The sequence below is a fragment of the Triplophysa dalaica genome, chromosome 19 (assembly GCF_015846415.1).
Source record: "Triplophysa dalaica isolate WHDGS20190420 chromosome 19, ASM1584641v1, whole genome shotgun sequence".
Taxonomy (NCBI): Eukaryota; Metazoa; Chordata; class Actinopteri; order Cypriniformes; family Nemacheilidae; genus Triplophysa; species Triplophysa dalaica.
Window position 1 is genome coordinate 214678 of NC_079560.1, and position 17093 is coordinate 231770.

Consider the following 17093-nt stretch of genomic DNA (forward strand, 5'->3'; position numbering starts at 1 on the left):
TACACACACACAAACACATGCATGCGCACACACACACATTACAGTTCATTTACTTGCAGAGCTTTAATGATCAGAACATCCGTGTGAGTGTGTGTCTATATATGTGTGTGTGTGTGTGATCACTTGTGAGTTTTAAATTGCAGAAGTCTGGAGATGTTTGTTTAAGTCTCAGTTTTGGAGATCAAATGTCTCTGATGGTGTCACTCGTGTCCTCTAGACCTCCTTCAGAGTCTCACACTCTCAGTGTGTTAAGATTCAACTAAACATCCCACACTTACACACTTTGTGTCTCATTTTAGGAACGAGACATGATGGAGAAGTTTCAAATGCACTGAGTGTGTATTGTCACACCTCTTATTTCTTCAGCTGTGTGTGTGTTTGAGACATTATTGTGTAGTGTTAGTATGTGTGATGAAAGTAGATCTCAGATCTGTTTAGGGGTCTTTCAGTGATGCTGGTGGTCTGTCAGCGGGTGAAGAATGTGTGTCATCCAAACAAACACATCTCAGCCCACGACATCACACACTCAGCCATTCTAAACACAACTCTGTAAAACATAAACACACCACATAACAACACAAAGACATACTACAAAATCTCACATAAACACCCCCACCACACACAACTACACAAGTGAACTGCAAAACACACACTGAAATACCAGCACACACAACTAAACTGCAAACAACTTGTGAGACCGAGGAAAGCACACGTTTTAAAACACAACACCACACACACTCACTGTTCTTCACTCATTCATTCAATTTGTGTGTAACGTCGTTAAGCTTTAAACCCGCGTGGACGCGCCAGAGAGTTGCCGTGGTGACGAGAGAAAGAGAGAGAGAGAGTGAGAGAGAGAGAGAGAGTGAGAGAGAGAGAGAGAGAGAGAGAGAGAGAGAGAGAGCGTGTGTGAGAGAGAGAGTGAGAGAGAGAGAGTGAGAGAGAGAGAGAGAGAGAGAGAGAGAGAGAGAGCGTGTGTGAGAGAGAGAGTGAGAGAGAGAGAGTGAGAGAGAGAGAGAGAGAGAGAGAGAGAGAGAGAGCGTGTGTGAGAGAGAGAGTGAGAGAGAGAGAGTGAGAGAGAGAGAGAGAGAGAGAGAGAGAGCGTGTGTGAGAGAGAGAGAGAGAGAGAGAGAGAGCGTGTGTGTGAGAGAGAGAGAGAGAGAGAGAGAGAGAGAGAGAGAGAGCGTGTGTGTGAGAGAGAGAGAGAGAGAGAGAGAGAGAGAGAATGAGCTCACGAGCTCTCGGTCAGTTTAACGGAAATCTAGATTCTCTTCATCTTTCAAAAGCATCGCGTCGGTTTCAGCTGAGGAGCGCGAGCGCGAGCGTGAGTATCTCACATTTACCTCAGATTCAAACATGTATCTAATGATCTTATTTTAACAAATGAGATAAATGAAATGACTTCGCATTTATAATGATCGCGTTGTACTAATCGACACGTGTGTAAAATCATGCGAAAGAAAGAGTTTATCGAGTGAGAGTTTAGTGAGAGTTTACGGCTTTAATGTGGGCCGGTTTTTCTCCTCATTGTGTTCAGAACGGAAAGTCGTGGCAGCAGAAATGACGAGTTCCTTCTTTCTTTCTTTCTTTCTTTCTTTCTTTCTCTCTCTCTATCTCTCTTTCTTCCACATTTGCGTTTACTCTGCGACTAACATGATTCGTGTGGATTTGCTGTTTTATTTATAGTGTTTAGTGTTTCTTTGACTCGTCACATTTATTCGTTCATACTAAGGCTTTACTCATCTCTAGAAATAGCTTCAAAAAAGAAAAACGATATATCTCTCGAATGTGGACAGATTTGGGAGTACGTTTTTTGGGGGGAGTTACCATGGTAATACTGTATATTTTTGTAGATTGACCGTAATGTGTGATTTGTCTCAGTATGGTCTCTAGTCGGTCTCAGGGAGGTTTTTAAGAGATCTCTCGTGACGATGACTCTGAGTTCATGTATGTTGATGATCTGAAAGCTCTCAAGACAGTGAGATGATGTGTACACATGTAAAAACGTCAGAGTTCACATGATCACGTGTGGTGTAAATGGTGCTTTTCTGTTAAAGCTGACATTGTCAACATTTGTAAAATATAAGATTGGAACTTTTATAATGCTTCAGTCCTGGTTTAAAGAAATCTGATTATAGTTCAACAGAATATAAATATAGTCTCATCATTTACTCATCCTCATGTCATTTCGATGTATATAATATATTATGATGCTTTTATAAATGGCCCTAAAAATGTTGAAGCTCCAAAAAGCACAATCATTCATCATAATAATACATAATCATAGTATACATAATCATCTAAATAAGAGTGTCTTCTGAAGTGAAAGTATAGGTTTGTGTTGTGAGAGAAAATGTTTTCATATTTTCATTTTATTTATCCAATTGATGTCTTGTATAATAGTGATGTTCCAGCATGTACAATTTACTATGTATTTGGTTTACTTTAAATGGTGTGAGGTTATTTTATTTTTGTAGGTCTGTTTTTAGAGGGGGGGGGGCATGATGAGAAAGTTGAGAACCACTGATATAAACATATAGATGGATAAATATTACTCGTCACATCTCAGAGATGTATGGTTTTACTTGAGAAGATTGGATTTGGATGAAGTTATTGATGGATGTTGACATTTGCAGTCTGTGTCTTATGAGCTGTCTTTAGGACATCTTACAGTATGATGTTGTTTTTTCCTGTGCTGGCCCTTTAAGATCTGTTTGAGGTTGGATGGTTTAGCAGCCCTCCATCATGAGCGAACGTTCACTTTATGGAAGCTAAGAATAAGAGCATGCAGCTGGACGCCTTCGACCGCTTTCTCCGCTCTTGCCACAAAAACTGTGGAAGAAAAGCAGACGCTTCATTACAGACTGTTTGAGCCAAGAGAAAACACACCGTCCCTCTGATCCACCGCCGAGAGAGAGAGAGAGGGAGAGAGAGTGTATGAGAGAGTGAGAGTGAGAGAGAGATTGAAAGGGAGAGATAGCGAGTGAGATTGAGAGGGAGAGAGTGAGATATATAGAGAGAGAGTGAGATATAGAGAGAGTGTGTGAGAGAGAGAGTGAGAGAGAGATTGAAAGGGAGAGATAGCGAGTGAGATAGAGAGGGAGAGAGTGAGATATAGAGAGTGTGTGAGAGAGAGAGTGAGAGAGAGATTGAAAGGGAGAGATATCGAGTGAGATAGAGAGGGAGAGAGTGAGATATATATAGAGAGAGAGTGAGATATAGAGAGAGTGTGTGAGAGAGAGAGTGAGAGAGAGATTGAAAGGGAGAGATAGCGAGAGTGAGATAGAGAGAGAGAAAGGCTATGTTTGCTCTGTTTCAATAGGTTTATCTAGACAGGTTTATTTAGTCTAAAAAGCATTGCTTGTATCCTTCACAGATAGGTCAATCCCAGAATGCATTGCAGCAGGCTCAATGGAAAATCAATTCAGGAGAATTCTGGAAGAGTGGCTTAGAGAAACACAACTGCACACATTTCAACACCGCTGATATTGTGTTAGATATGATGACTGTATTGTTAGCTTAGCAACATGTTGTTGTTGTTGTTTTGTGAGATTATTTTGGAGTTCTGCTCAGGATCTGTGTCATCAGCAGACGGTGAGACAGATAAAAGTCTCCTGTGAGGCGAGCTCATGATTGTGTCTGTTTTTACAGTAAGATGTAACAAGATCTCAGATGTGTCTGTGTGTTTGAGAATGGAAACCCTTCTGTGTTGAAATGAATGTAGGGTGGAGGTTAGAGGTCAAACAGCTGGAGGAACCTAAAAACTTTCACATGATTTTGTTCGGTACACACTTCACCTTTGTCTCTATGGTTGACACACGCGTCAGTAGATCATGAATAAGATCTTCTTCTGATGGAGTTGTGTGTTGGTCTATGTGGCCGTTTCGGCTGTAATTGGGTCACATTATGTGCTGGAGTTTTCCATGCGGCGCTCCCAAAAGGAGCACGTTTGATTGAATTAAACCCAGCGCCCAGTTCTCAGCGCCGCCGGCCCCACCGTCTGAGTCCAGAAACAAACATCACACATCAATCTGAGAGCAACAGAGCACACGAAAACATTCACCAGCTGCCCTGTGACTTCACAATATACAGCACCAGACACTTAATGTGGCTTTTTCACACCTTCAAATTTTATGATAAACACACACACTAAACATCTGTGCAGAATGAAGACGTGAGGGTCTGTAAATGATGACAGAATATTAGTCTGAATGTGAGTTATCTGAATGATGAAAGAGCGAGGTGGAGCTGTTACCCTTGTTTGTAGTTTTTTCTTTGTCTGGTTTGTGTTAAGAGTGACCAGTGGATCATTGTGTGTGTGTGTGTGTGTGTGTGTCTCTCAGTGTTTTTCTGTGTGTTGAGCAGTCATGCACACTGATAAGAGACCACACTCTCTCTCTTTCTCTCTTTGTCTCTCTCTCAGTGTTTTTTTTAATATGTCATACACGTGTGTAAGGAAATCATTCCAAGCAGAGCTGCATGTGTAACAAGAGTGTTGTTTAAAAAGTGTATATTTAACAGCGGACAGGACGTCTCTCATTTGTGTTTGTGAAAGCAGCAGGGTGGATTTTAATCACCCCCACCCAAACCCCCGCTACACTTCAGGACACTCTCTTTTTGTGTGTCTTTTGTTTGGCGGGGGGCCGTGCTCAGGGGACGCTCGTGTTCCGGGCTCCTCTGGAGGCGTCCTGCATTATTCATCACTGTGCCACATCAACCCTAATCACACGTGCCATTGGTCAAGACTTCTGTTGGTCTGTTCCTTGCTGCTCTCTGATTGGGTGCTGACAGACAGTCATGCATGCATATTGGATAATTACTGTTGAATTGTCCGATCATTGGCTGATTGTGTTGGTCAGATTACCTGTGTGAGATGGAGTAGTGTGATTGTGATTTGTGTGTAAATATGAGACAATTTTTGTGTGTTCGTGAGTTTTTGCTGAGGAAACGTTAATACATACTCCAGCAGCGAGAGCTCACAGTACGGGAAGCCACCATATTGTTTTGGCTAAACTCGCACGACCTAATGGTAAGTTCCGACTGGCCATTTACATGGATATGAAAAAAGCGCCGTTTTCCCGTCTTCTAAAAAATTGTGTTTTCAGTCCCCAAAACACTGTTTCCGTCTAAATGATCGGCCAAGACGCATACATTTTTGTTGCGTTTTCAGTTGAAAACGCTCCTGTGTATACAGCTTCTTCTGCTTATCGGTTTCTTTTAAAGGTGAATATTTGTCTTAGAGAACATCTGTTGATAAACTGTGAGTTGAAGATTATGATTAAAACATAATTTGTGTTCTTATACAGTAGGTGTGTACACAACTAACAAGATAAGTGTGTTTGTGAATATCTCCATGACCCACATTTGTGAGTATCTGAGGACAGAAATTAAGATATAAATGTCATGTACTTGAGGCGTATTGTTCATGTGGATGATGTCATGAGCACACAGACATTTACATTTAGACATTTGGCAGGCGCTTTTATCCAAAGCGACTTACAGTGCACTTATTACAGGGACAATCCCCCTGGAGCAACATGGAGTAAAGTGTCTTGCTCAAGGACACACTGGTGGTGGGTGCTGGGATCGAACGAGCAACCTTTGATTTACCAGTTCAGTGGTTTAACCCACTAGACCACCATCTCCATATAGTATTCTGACTAACTTCATAGCTGTGTCTGAATCCGCCCCATCTCCTTTATAGTGCACTATATCAGGTGTCCACCATTTTGTAGTCTTGTCCAAATTCTGAATAAACAACTCACTCCCTACATTTTTTCACTACTTTTTACCCACAATGCATTCTGATTTTGAGTCTACATCCCATATTTCCCATGATACAACGTGAATCAAGCGTCTGAATCAGCTGGAGGAGAGTGAGCGTTAATACCATGCATGTGCGTTTATACACTTGTTGTTGTTCACAGTTATTTTCAACTTTTTGAGACTAAACAGATGAAATGAATGTTATTATCTAGCAGTGTTTTATTTTAAATATATTAAGCAATTAATTAAACATAGTGAATGTAATAGTAAATAAACGTCGCAAACAATTTTTTTGTTCTCCTTAAAAAACAAACACAATAAACATGACAAATAATGTAAAAATGAAAGTTTTTTACCATTTTACAAAACAGTCTTTAAAGCCACACAGGTGTAATATATATGTTATGACGAATGTCTGCGGCAGTCCTGTCAGACGCAGGATATATTACGTCAGTATCTAAAATTATGTATGTGGACTGTTTAGCATTCACTCGCTAGGGAACTAGGGAAAGTGAACAAGTGAGCGAAGAGTTTGTGACTTGTGCTGTGAAGCATTTAAAGGATGACTGTTATACTCACATTGACACGTGTCACCTGACTGACATGATAAACTATCGGTCAGTATGAGGTGTGCGTGGCGGAGGCTTTATTGTGCAGATACTCCAACCGTCCTTCTGTTGTGATCAAAACAGACACAAGCAGGCACCACCAGAGAATGTGTGCTTAACAGATTACCCAGAAGTCTTTGCTTTACTGACCCACAGACAGACATCAGTACAGTGTTCCGTGTCTGTGTTGAGATGAAACTTTGAGCTCTTTTCCACCATCGCGCCCAATCCTTCTCGTTGCTTCATCATTTCACTCTGTGCTGATCCAGGCCAGCCGTACCGGAAATGGTTTTATTTTCCACCACAGGGCTGATAATGTAAACACAAACGTGTAACGCGCTGCCTTGGTAACACAAGAGACTGAGCTATTATGTCTCTGCACTCATTCATTAGCACGATTCAAAACTCCGAGAACAGTTTGTAATCGAGCTGAACTATGATCACATGGAAACATGACTGTAAGCGTTACAGCCCGTGCTCAGAACGCTTCGGTAGGATGCTGGAAACACACTCTCTGTGTGTAGTTCATTCAAAACATGATCATTATCTTATCGCTCTGTGTGTGTTTTAGAGGGAGAGATGTTTGTGTTATAATATTAGGACACAATGGGATGTGAGGGATTGTTCAGAGCCCACCTGCCATGAGCATTGAATGAAGGAAACCCCAAAGTAATATCTGTGTGTGTGTATATGTGTGTTAGGGTTATCCTGGTGGGGTTTTGTGAAGCTTGTGTTGTGTGGGAAGGCCTTTAGATTAAAGTGACAAACAGTTGTTCTGAACAATAGTGAGGCGGATGTCCTGCTGCTGCTGCCGGGCTTCTGAGAGGGTCACTGAGAGACCCCCAATACTTCACACACACAAACAAACACACACACACACACACACACACACACACACACACACATGCAGTCTGTTTTCTTTTTTTGTGTGTGTTTGTGTGTGTAATACAGTCGCTGTGTGCAGGTCTTGAGGGAGTTCTGGTTCTGGCTGGCCACCCACTTAGTCTGAAGCCTTTACTGTTGGCTGTGTGTCATGTGACCCTCTCTGCTGCTCTCTGACCGCAGGAAGTTACTCTTCCACCCAATTCATCATCAAGAGGTCAAATAAATCCATCTCTAAATCCAACTTTCTTTTCTAAAGTTTCTAAATCTAAATAGTCGGCAACAATTTCACTTTGAATCCCAAAAAAGAAACTAAAGTGAGAAAATCTCACTAGAAAGATTTAAATAGCAAAGAAAGGTGATAAACACTGTGGACTTTTATCATTTTTCTGGGGGACCCCTTGCAACCTTCCGGGGGTCCCCGGACCCCAGTTTGAAAGCCCCTGCCTTATGCATGCTGTCTAGTTGGTCTACATTGGTTTACACGCAGTATGCAGCATTATCTTTCATCTCAAAGTTTCTTCTTGAATCATCCTTTCTTTATTTCACAGAGATGTGTGAGTCTAAGAGCATAGTTTGAGTGATTCCTGTGCAGATTGCGTGTTAGTGTGGTCTCTCAGGTGTACATGTGTGACACGTGTAGTGATGATGACACGGGTGAGGTGAAGAAGCGTCCTGGAGCGGTTCAAACATTTGTGAGCTTTGTTTTATTGCTTTGGAAGTATTCCTGAATGAGCTCAGGCTGAATGAAGATGACATCATTGAATGTTGTTGTAATGTTGTGGTGAATTTCTCCTAGAGACTCTTTATCCACCGGAGAATCCAGAGATCCTGATTCTTTTTCCAGAACTAACCCATCTGGACCTGACTGATTGTTTTTGGCTGAGTCATATTACACACACGCACACTAGTGAGGGAATGACTGGAGGGCTCCTGGAGAGAGTGAACAAATCTTTCATTTCTCTCACTTTATTTGTTCATGTTGTGAGCAGACCTTGAACCTGTGATGTGTGATTATCACTGTGTGTGTGTGTGTGTGTGTGTGTGAGAGAACAGGAGTTGTGTGGATGTCAGGTTGTGTGTGTGTGTTTGTGTGTGTGCCAGTGTGTGTGAGAGCAGGAGTTGTGTGGATGTCAGGTTGTGTGTGTGTGTATTTGTGTGTGTGTGAGAGAGAGCAGGAGTTGTGTGGATGTCAGGTTGTGTGTGTGTGTGTTTGTGTGCGAGTGTGTGTGTGTGTGTGTGCGTTCGTGTGTGTGCGAGTGTGTGTGAGAGCAGGAGTTGAACTCTGTAACAGTGATGATCCATCAGTAGTGTACCGCATCAGTGTTTTATGATACATGTTAAGATATATCACGTTGTGTGTCTGTGTTCACTGGAAGAGAAATCACAGCCAATCAAAACATTTAATAGACCCAGTGTGACAGAACAGAACAGGTAGAAACCAGACGCTTGTCTCTCATCACAGAACTGCTCTGTTGTGTACACATGTGTCCACTAGCTGAATGGATGACGTCAGTAAAGCTGATCTAGAATCAGCCGCTCCTTAGTGATTCATCAGGATGTTATCAGCTCTACTGCTTTATGATCAGATGAATGACGAGAGTTCTGAACTTTAGCACCATTACAGTTCAGTGGATCACAGAACTTAACACACATCTGTGTGTGAGAGAGAGAGAGAGAGAGAGAGATTGTTATTGTAACCCAGATTCTGCTCTGTGGAAGGGCCTCAGATGGGGCGGAGCCTGAGGGTTGAGCATTAGATGGGAGGGGTCAGAGCTGATGATGTCACAGGAACAGATCCTCATTCAGCTCATTCACAGCTGGGATTGATTTGTTGTGTGTGTGATCACTCAGAGAAGATGATTAAACTCCAAATCAAACAACACCAGGTATTTGTGATTGTTGTTGGGATTAACCTGTGTGTGTGTGCGTGTGTGTGTGTACGTGCGTGCTTGCGTGCGCGCGTGTGTGTGTGTGCGCGCGTGCGCGCTTGTGTGTGTGTGTGCTTGTGTGTGTGTGCGTGTGCTTGTGTGTGTGCGTGTGCTTGTGTGTGTGCGTGTGCTTGTGCGTGTGTGTGTGTGCGTGTGCTTGTGTGTGTGTGCGCTTGTGTGTGTGTGTGCGCTTGTGTGTGCGCTTGTGTGTGTGTGTGTGTGCGCGCGTGTGTGTGTGCGCGCGTGTGTGTGTGTGTGCATATGTCTCACTGTGTCTAGTTGTGTTCTCTCGCTCTCTCTCTCTCTCTCTCTCACACACACTGACACATGCTGTCGTGAGGTTTGTATCTCTCATCGGCTGCAGTCAGCACATGTCAGAGTTCAGAGGTCAAGGCTTTCAGAAGGTCATGTGATCTGAGCATTTGGTTTTAATTTCTGCTGTCTGTGGGGGGTTCTGGAGACTCTGAGCTCTTTATGTGTAGAGCTGAATGTCTGACTGGATTCTTGTTGTCTTTGAAAAGTGTGTTTTGTATTTTCTGTGTGTGATTGTGCAGATCTCTTGTGTCTGTTTTAATGTTTCATGATGGAGTGCCAGCGTTTGATATCACATCTCAGTTTTTTTGGTTTGGCCAGTATTTCTTTATTTAGTGATTTTGTTACTCGTTTAGTGACGTGTCGTTCTCTTTTTCTCTAGTTGTGTTTGTGAGGTGATGGTGGGACTTCCGCAGTAAGATGTAGAATCCAGACGCAGAGGAAGAGAAACACAGAGAGGAAGGAACCCGACGTCTGAACGGCGCAAACACAGAGAGAGGGAGAGACAGTTTCAATCTCTCTATTCATTTGTCAGAGAAACTCACAGTGACCTTTGACCCTCACCATGTGTCATGTGATTGTGACGTGTCGCTCGATGCTGTGGACGCTGCTGAGCATCGTGGCCGCGTTCAGCGAGCTCATTGCCTTCATGAGCACCGATTGGCTGGTGGGATTCCCGCGGACCCCGGACGCTGTGTTTTCCGCCCACGGGGCGACGGCGGCGGGCGAGGCGTACCGCCCCACACTGGGCATCTACGGCCGATGTATCCGGCTGCCTCACCATCGGCGTGGCGTTATGTGTGGACCGTATGCTGTGCATTTTGGAGAGATCGCCAGCGGGTTCTGGCAGGCCACATCGATCTTCCTCGCCACTGGAATTCTGCTGCTGTGCGCCGTTGCCTTTATATCTGTGTTCACCATGTGCTTCCAAAGTATCCTTAAGAAAAGCATCTTTAATGTGTGTGGACTTCTGCAGGCTGTCGCAGGTGAGACACGCACCCACACACACACACACCGGTGACACACACACACATGAAGCATCTGTTGACTAAAGTCTTCATGGCACACTCGAGTGAGAGATAAAATAAATGTTACACACTGACTGTCTCATGCATTATTGATTTATCACACAGTTCTTGTGTCTGTTTGTGTGTGTGTGTGTGTGTGTGTGTGTGTGTACCTAGTAAACCCTACTTTGCTATGGGGACAAAATGTCCTCACAAAGATGGCAATATCCAAAATTCTTGTACTTGTGGGGACATTTTTGGTCCTCATGAAAAAAACATGCTTATAAATCATACAGAATGAACTCGTTCTTGTGTGATTGTGAGGTTTAGGGGCAGGGAATATGATATACAGTTTGTACAGTATAAACACCATTGGGTCTATGGATATCCCCATAAAACATGGAAACCCAACATGTGTGTGTGTATAACAAGTATTTTATAGTGCCATGTTCTTGAACAACAGATCAGAATCCAGGAACTGTTTGTGCTCTTGAAGAAGCTCAGGGTTTCAGTCTGTCTTTGTGTGTGTTGATTAGGTCACATGGGATGATGAGGTCACATGTCTGTTTTTCTGGATTTTCTGCTGATGTGTCAGTGTGACCTCTGAACCTGATGAAAGTAAAATGTCTGATTTAAGAGAAATGTTGACTTTATAGTGACATCAGATTGTGTGTGTGTGTGTGTGTGTCAGATCCTCAGTACATGTGGAAAGAATTTATGACCTACTTTTCATTTCCTCATATTATACCAGACACACACTCAAAGATATAATGTGAAAAGTTGTGTGAGGTTTAGAGCAAACAGACCCACACTTGAGATGAGATCAGACCCTCACAGCTTCATCAATCATCAGATGATTATATCACAGGACGAGTTCAGCGAGACTTCTGCAGGAGATCTAGTCACTGGATTGTGTCTCTGTTTGTGCGGTTATGACGGTTGTAGTGTTTTATATATTCTATTAGAATGAGGAATCTGCACAAACTACCGCTCACTTTGAAAACACACAAACAATAAAACCGTAATGAGAAACAGAACTGTACATAATTTCCATCTACAACCTTCTTGCTGATTTTAAAAAAGTCCACATACTACATCACAATCTCTCTCTCTGTCTGTCTCTCTCTTCGCAGGTCTGTTTCTGATACTGGGTCTGATGTTGTACCCCGCTGGTTGGGGTTCTGATAAGGTCCAGCTATACTGCGGTGCGGACGCGTCGCCCTATAAACTGGGCCTGTGTTCTATGGGCTGGGCGTTCTACACGGCGCTGGGCGGCACCGTCCTCACCTTCATCTGTGCCGTGTTCTCTGCTCAGGCTGAGATCGCCACGTCCAGTGATAAAGTCCAGGAGGAGATAGGAGAGGGCAAGAGTCTCATCTGTCTGCTGTAGAAGAGATGATTAAAGACTGGAGCACACCCCGCCCACCCCAGCGTCAGTCTCTGTTGTTTACCAGCTGATGTAAATATGTGTGTATATAATGTAAATATGTTTCTGCAGGAGAGTCTCGCTCCATCACACCTGAAACCACTGAGCAGAATCGCTCACATTCTCCTCTTATTGAAGTTTTCTGTGTGCACCGTGGTGAAGAGTATTTGTGTCTGTTTTCTTGTGTGTTTGTCAGTGGGATTGCAGAACTGAACTCAGATCAGTATTTTTGTGTTGATGATGGATTTGTGTTCACAGATGAAGTGCCAAATGAATGTCAGAGTTTCAGTGTCACATCTTCATTGATCATGTCTTACAGCACAAAGAGCCAAAGACATGTACTCACTCCAACTGTGTGTGTGTGTGTGTGTATGTGTGAGTGTGTCTGTCTTGTTCAATCATTATATCTCCGCTCGTCTCTGTCAAATAAAGAAGCCATGACACAATACAGTTGAGCGTCTGCTGTCTGTTTTTCACTTGAATTTCCTGCAAAACATTCTGAAGGTCAGTGCCCCCTGGCAGCATCAGAGGATGTGTGTGTCTGTGTGTGCGTTTCATCATCACAATTCAGGTCAGTGTGTGACGTGTTTCACAGCTGATTAATCATCAACTTTCCCTCTACAAAAACCAAAACACACACACACACACACACTTACCCCACTACAGACCATAATACACAAAAACTGACCCCACTACAGACCATAATACACACAAACTGACCCCACTAAAGACTATAACACACAAACTGACCCCACTACAGACTATAACACACAAACTGACCCCACTACAGACCATAACGCGCACACACACACAAACTGACCCCACTACAGACCATAACGCACACACACACACACAAACTGACCCCACTACAGACTATAACACACAAACTGACCCCACTACAGACTATAACACACAAACTGACCCCACTACAGACCATAACACACAAACTGATCCCACTACAGACCATAACACACAAACTGACCCCACTACAGACCATAACACACAAACTGACCCCACTACAGACTATAACACACACACACACACAAACTGACCCCACTACAGACTATAACACACAAACTGACCCCACTACAGACCATAACGCGCACACACACACAAACTGACCCCACTACAGACCATAACGCACACACACACACACAAACTGACCCCACTACAGACTATAACACACAAACTGACCCCACTACAGACTATAACACACAAACTGACCCCACTACAGACTATAACACACAAACTGACCCCACTACAGACCATAACACACAAACTGATCCCACTACAGACCATAACACACAAACTGACCCCACTACAGACCATAACACACAAACTGACCCCACTACAGACCATAACACACAAACTGACCCCACTACAGACCATAACACACAAACTGATCCCACTACAGACCATAACACACAAACTGACCCCACTACAGACCATAACACACAAACTGATCCCACTACAGACCATAACACACAAACTGATCCCACTACAGACCATAACACACAAACTGACCCCACTACAGACCATAACACACAAACTGATCCCACTACAGACCATAACACACAAACTGACCCCACTACAGACTATAACACACAAACTGACCCCACTACAGACCATAACACACACACACACACACACAAACTGACCCCACTACAGACCATAACACACAAACTGATCCCACTACAGACCATAACACACAAACTGACCCCACTACAGACCATAACACACAAACTGACCCCACTACAGACTATACCACACAAACTGACCCCACTACAGACCATAACACACACACACACACAAACTGACCCCACTACAGACCATAACGCACACACACACACACACACACACAAACTGACCCCACTACAGACTATAACACACAAACTGACCCCACTACAGACTATAACACACAAACTGACCCCACTACAGACCATAACGCGCACACACACACAAACTGACCCCACTACAGACTATAACACACACACACACACAAACTGACCCCACTACAGACCATAACGCACACACACACACACACACAAACTGACCCCACTACAGACTATAACACACAAACTGACCCCACTACAGACCATAACACACAAACTGACCCCACTACAGACTATAACACACAAACTGACCCCACTACAGACTATAACACACAAACTGACCCCACTACAGACTATAACACACAAACTGACCCCACTACAGACTATAACACACAAACTGACCCCACTACAGACCATAACGCACACTCACACACACACACAAACTGACCTCACTACAGACTATAACACACAAACTGACCCCACTACAGACTATAACACACAAACTGACCCCACTACAGACCATAACGCGCACACACACACACACACACACACACACAAACTGACCCCACTACAGACTATAACACACAAACTGACCCCACTACAGAACATAACGCACACACACACACAAACTGACCCCACTACAGACTATAACACACAAACTGACCCCACTACAGACTATAACACACAAACTGACCCCACTACAGACTATAACACACAAACTGACCCCACTACAGACCATAACGCACACTCACACACACACACAAACTGACCTCACTACAGACCATAACGCACACACACACACACACACACACACACACACACAAACTGACCCCACTACAGACTATAACACACAAACTGACCCCACTACAGACCATAACACACAAACTGATCCCACTACAGACCATAACACACAAACTGACCCCACTACAGACTATAACACACAAACTGACCCCACTACAGACTATAACACACAAACTGACCCCACTACAGACTATAACACACAAACTGACCCCACTACAGACCATAACGCACACACACACACACACACACAAACTGACCCCACTACAGACTATAACACACAAACTGACCCCACTACAGACCATAACGCACACTCACACACACACACAAACTGACCCCACTACAGACTATAACACACAAACTGACCCCACTACAGACTATAACACACAAACTGACCCCACTACAGACCATAACGCGCACACACACACACACACACAAACTGACCCCACTACAGACTATAACACACAAACTGACCCCACTACAGACTATAACACACAAACTGACCCCACTACAGACCATAACGCACACTCACACACACACACAAACTGACCCCACTACAGACTATAACACACAAACTGACCCCACTACAGACTATAACACACAAACTGACCCCACTACAGACCATAACGCGCACACACACACACACACACAAACTGACCCCACTACAGACTATAACACACAAACTGACCCCACTACAGACTATAACACACAAACTGACCCCACTACAGACCATAACGCACACTCACACACACACACAAACTGACCCCACTACAGACTATAACACACAAACTGACCCCACTACAGACTATAACACACAAACTGACCCCACTACAGACTATAACACACAAACTGACCCCACTACAGACCATAACGCACACACACACACACACACACACACACAAACTGACCCCACTACAGACTATAACACACAAACTGACCCCACTACAGACCATAACGCACACTCACACACACACACAAACTGACCCCACTACAGACTATAACACACAAACTGACCCCACTACAGACTATAACACACAAACTGACCCCACTACAGACCATAACGCGCACACACACACACACACACACACAAACTGACCCCACTACAGACTATAACACACAAACTGACCCCACTACAGACCATAACGCACACACACACACACAAACTGACCCCACTACAGACTATAACACACAAACTGACCCCACTACAGACTATAACACACAAACTGACCCCACTACAGACTATAACACACAAACTGACCCCACTACAGACTATAACACACAAACTGACCCCACTACAGACTATAACACACAAACTGACCCCACTACAGACTATAACACACAAACTGACCCCACTACAGACTATAACACACAAACTGACCCCACTACAGACTATAACACACAAACTGACCCCACTACAGACTATAACACACAAACTGACCCCACTACAGACCATAACGCGCACACACACACAAACTGACCCCACTACAGACTATAACACACAAACTGACCCCACTACAGACCATAACACACACACACACACACACAAACTGACCCCACTACAGACCATAACGCACAAACACACACACACACACACACACAAACTGACCCCACTACAGACCATAACGCGCACACACACACACACACACACACACAAACTGACCCCACTACAGACCATAACACACAAACTGACCCCACTACAGACTATAACACACAAACTGACCCCACTACAGACTATAACACACAAACTGACCCCACTACAGACTATAACACACAAACTGACCCCACTACAGACCATTACGCACACACACACACACACACACACACACACACACACACACACACACACACATTTCTGTATTCTTCTGTCCAGAAACAGCTGACATTCATGTCAACATTATTATTCTGTCTGTCTGTCTGTAAACTCCACCGTTCAGATTGTGTGTGTTTGTGTGTGTGTGTGTGTGTTTGTGTGTGTGTGTTATACAGTAACCGACGGAACAGATCGTTTCAAGCAGAAAACTGATAATATGTTAGTTGGTCACACAATTAAATGACATCAGATAATTACCAACTCAACTCAACTTTATTTATAGAGCGCTTTTCACAATTTTCATTCTTACAAAGTAGCTACACAGGAGACATATTGACTATAAGCGAAACACTTACCAAAAAAACAAAAAGGTGAAATCACCCACTTATAAATCACGGACTCACAACTCCACAAACACAATATACACACGTAACACAAACACACACCCACAGTGGTTATAACAGAGGCGCATACATTTAAGATAAAGGAGAGAGAAACACAGGTCAAATATTAAACAGACTATAAATTTCTATATGCAATATTAAATAAAAAAGTTAAGTAAACTTTAAAGTTCGTTTTTAGAACCCCCGACCAGGCAAACAGTGTGCAAAGGCGAGGAACCCAAAAGTCCACTGGAGACTGACTCACATTTAAAAACAATGACGTATGAGCTGATATAAATAATTATACTCCATAATCCATATCGACAATACACACTGAC

At 43.5% G+C, this 17093-nt stretch overlaps 1 protein-coding gene across 2 annotated transcripts; it reads left to right on the forward strand.

The window, feature by feature from the left end:
- Window positions 1-1175: 1175 nt before the first annotated feature.
- Window positions 1176-12382, forward strand: lhfpl2a (LHFPL tetraspan subfamily member 2a). Of its 2 annotated transcripts, none has more exons than XM_056731925.1 (3): window positions 1176-1324; window positions 9882-10485; window positions 11640-12382. In XM_056731925.1, the coding sequence occupies exons 2-3, from the start codon at window positions 10065-10067 to the stop codon at window positions 11894-11896; spliced, it is 678 nt and encodes a 225-aa protein (XP_056587903.1). In that variant the 5' UTR covers window positions 1176-1324; window positions 9882-10064; the 3' UTR covers window positions 11897-12382. The 2 variants fall into 2 exon arrangements, with proteins under 2 accessions (XP_056587903.1, XP_056587904.1); XM_056731926.1 differs by lacking the exon at window positions 1176-1324 and adding an exon at window positions 8104-9145.
- The last annotated feature ends 4711 nt before the right edge of the window (window positions 12383-17093 follow it).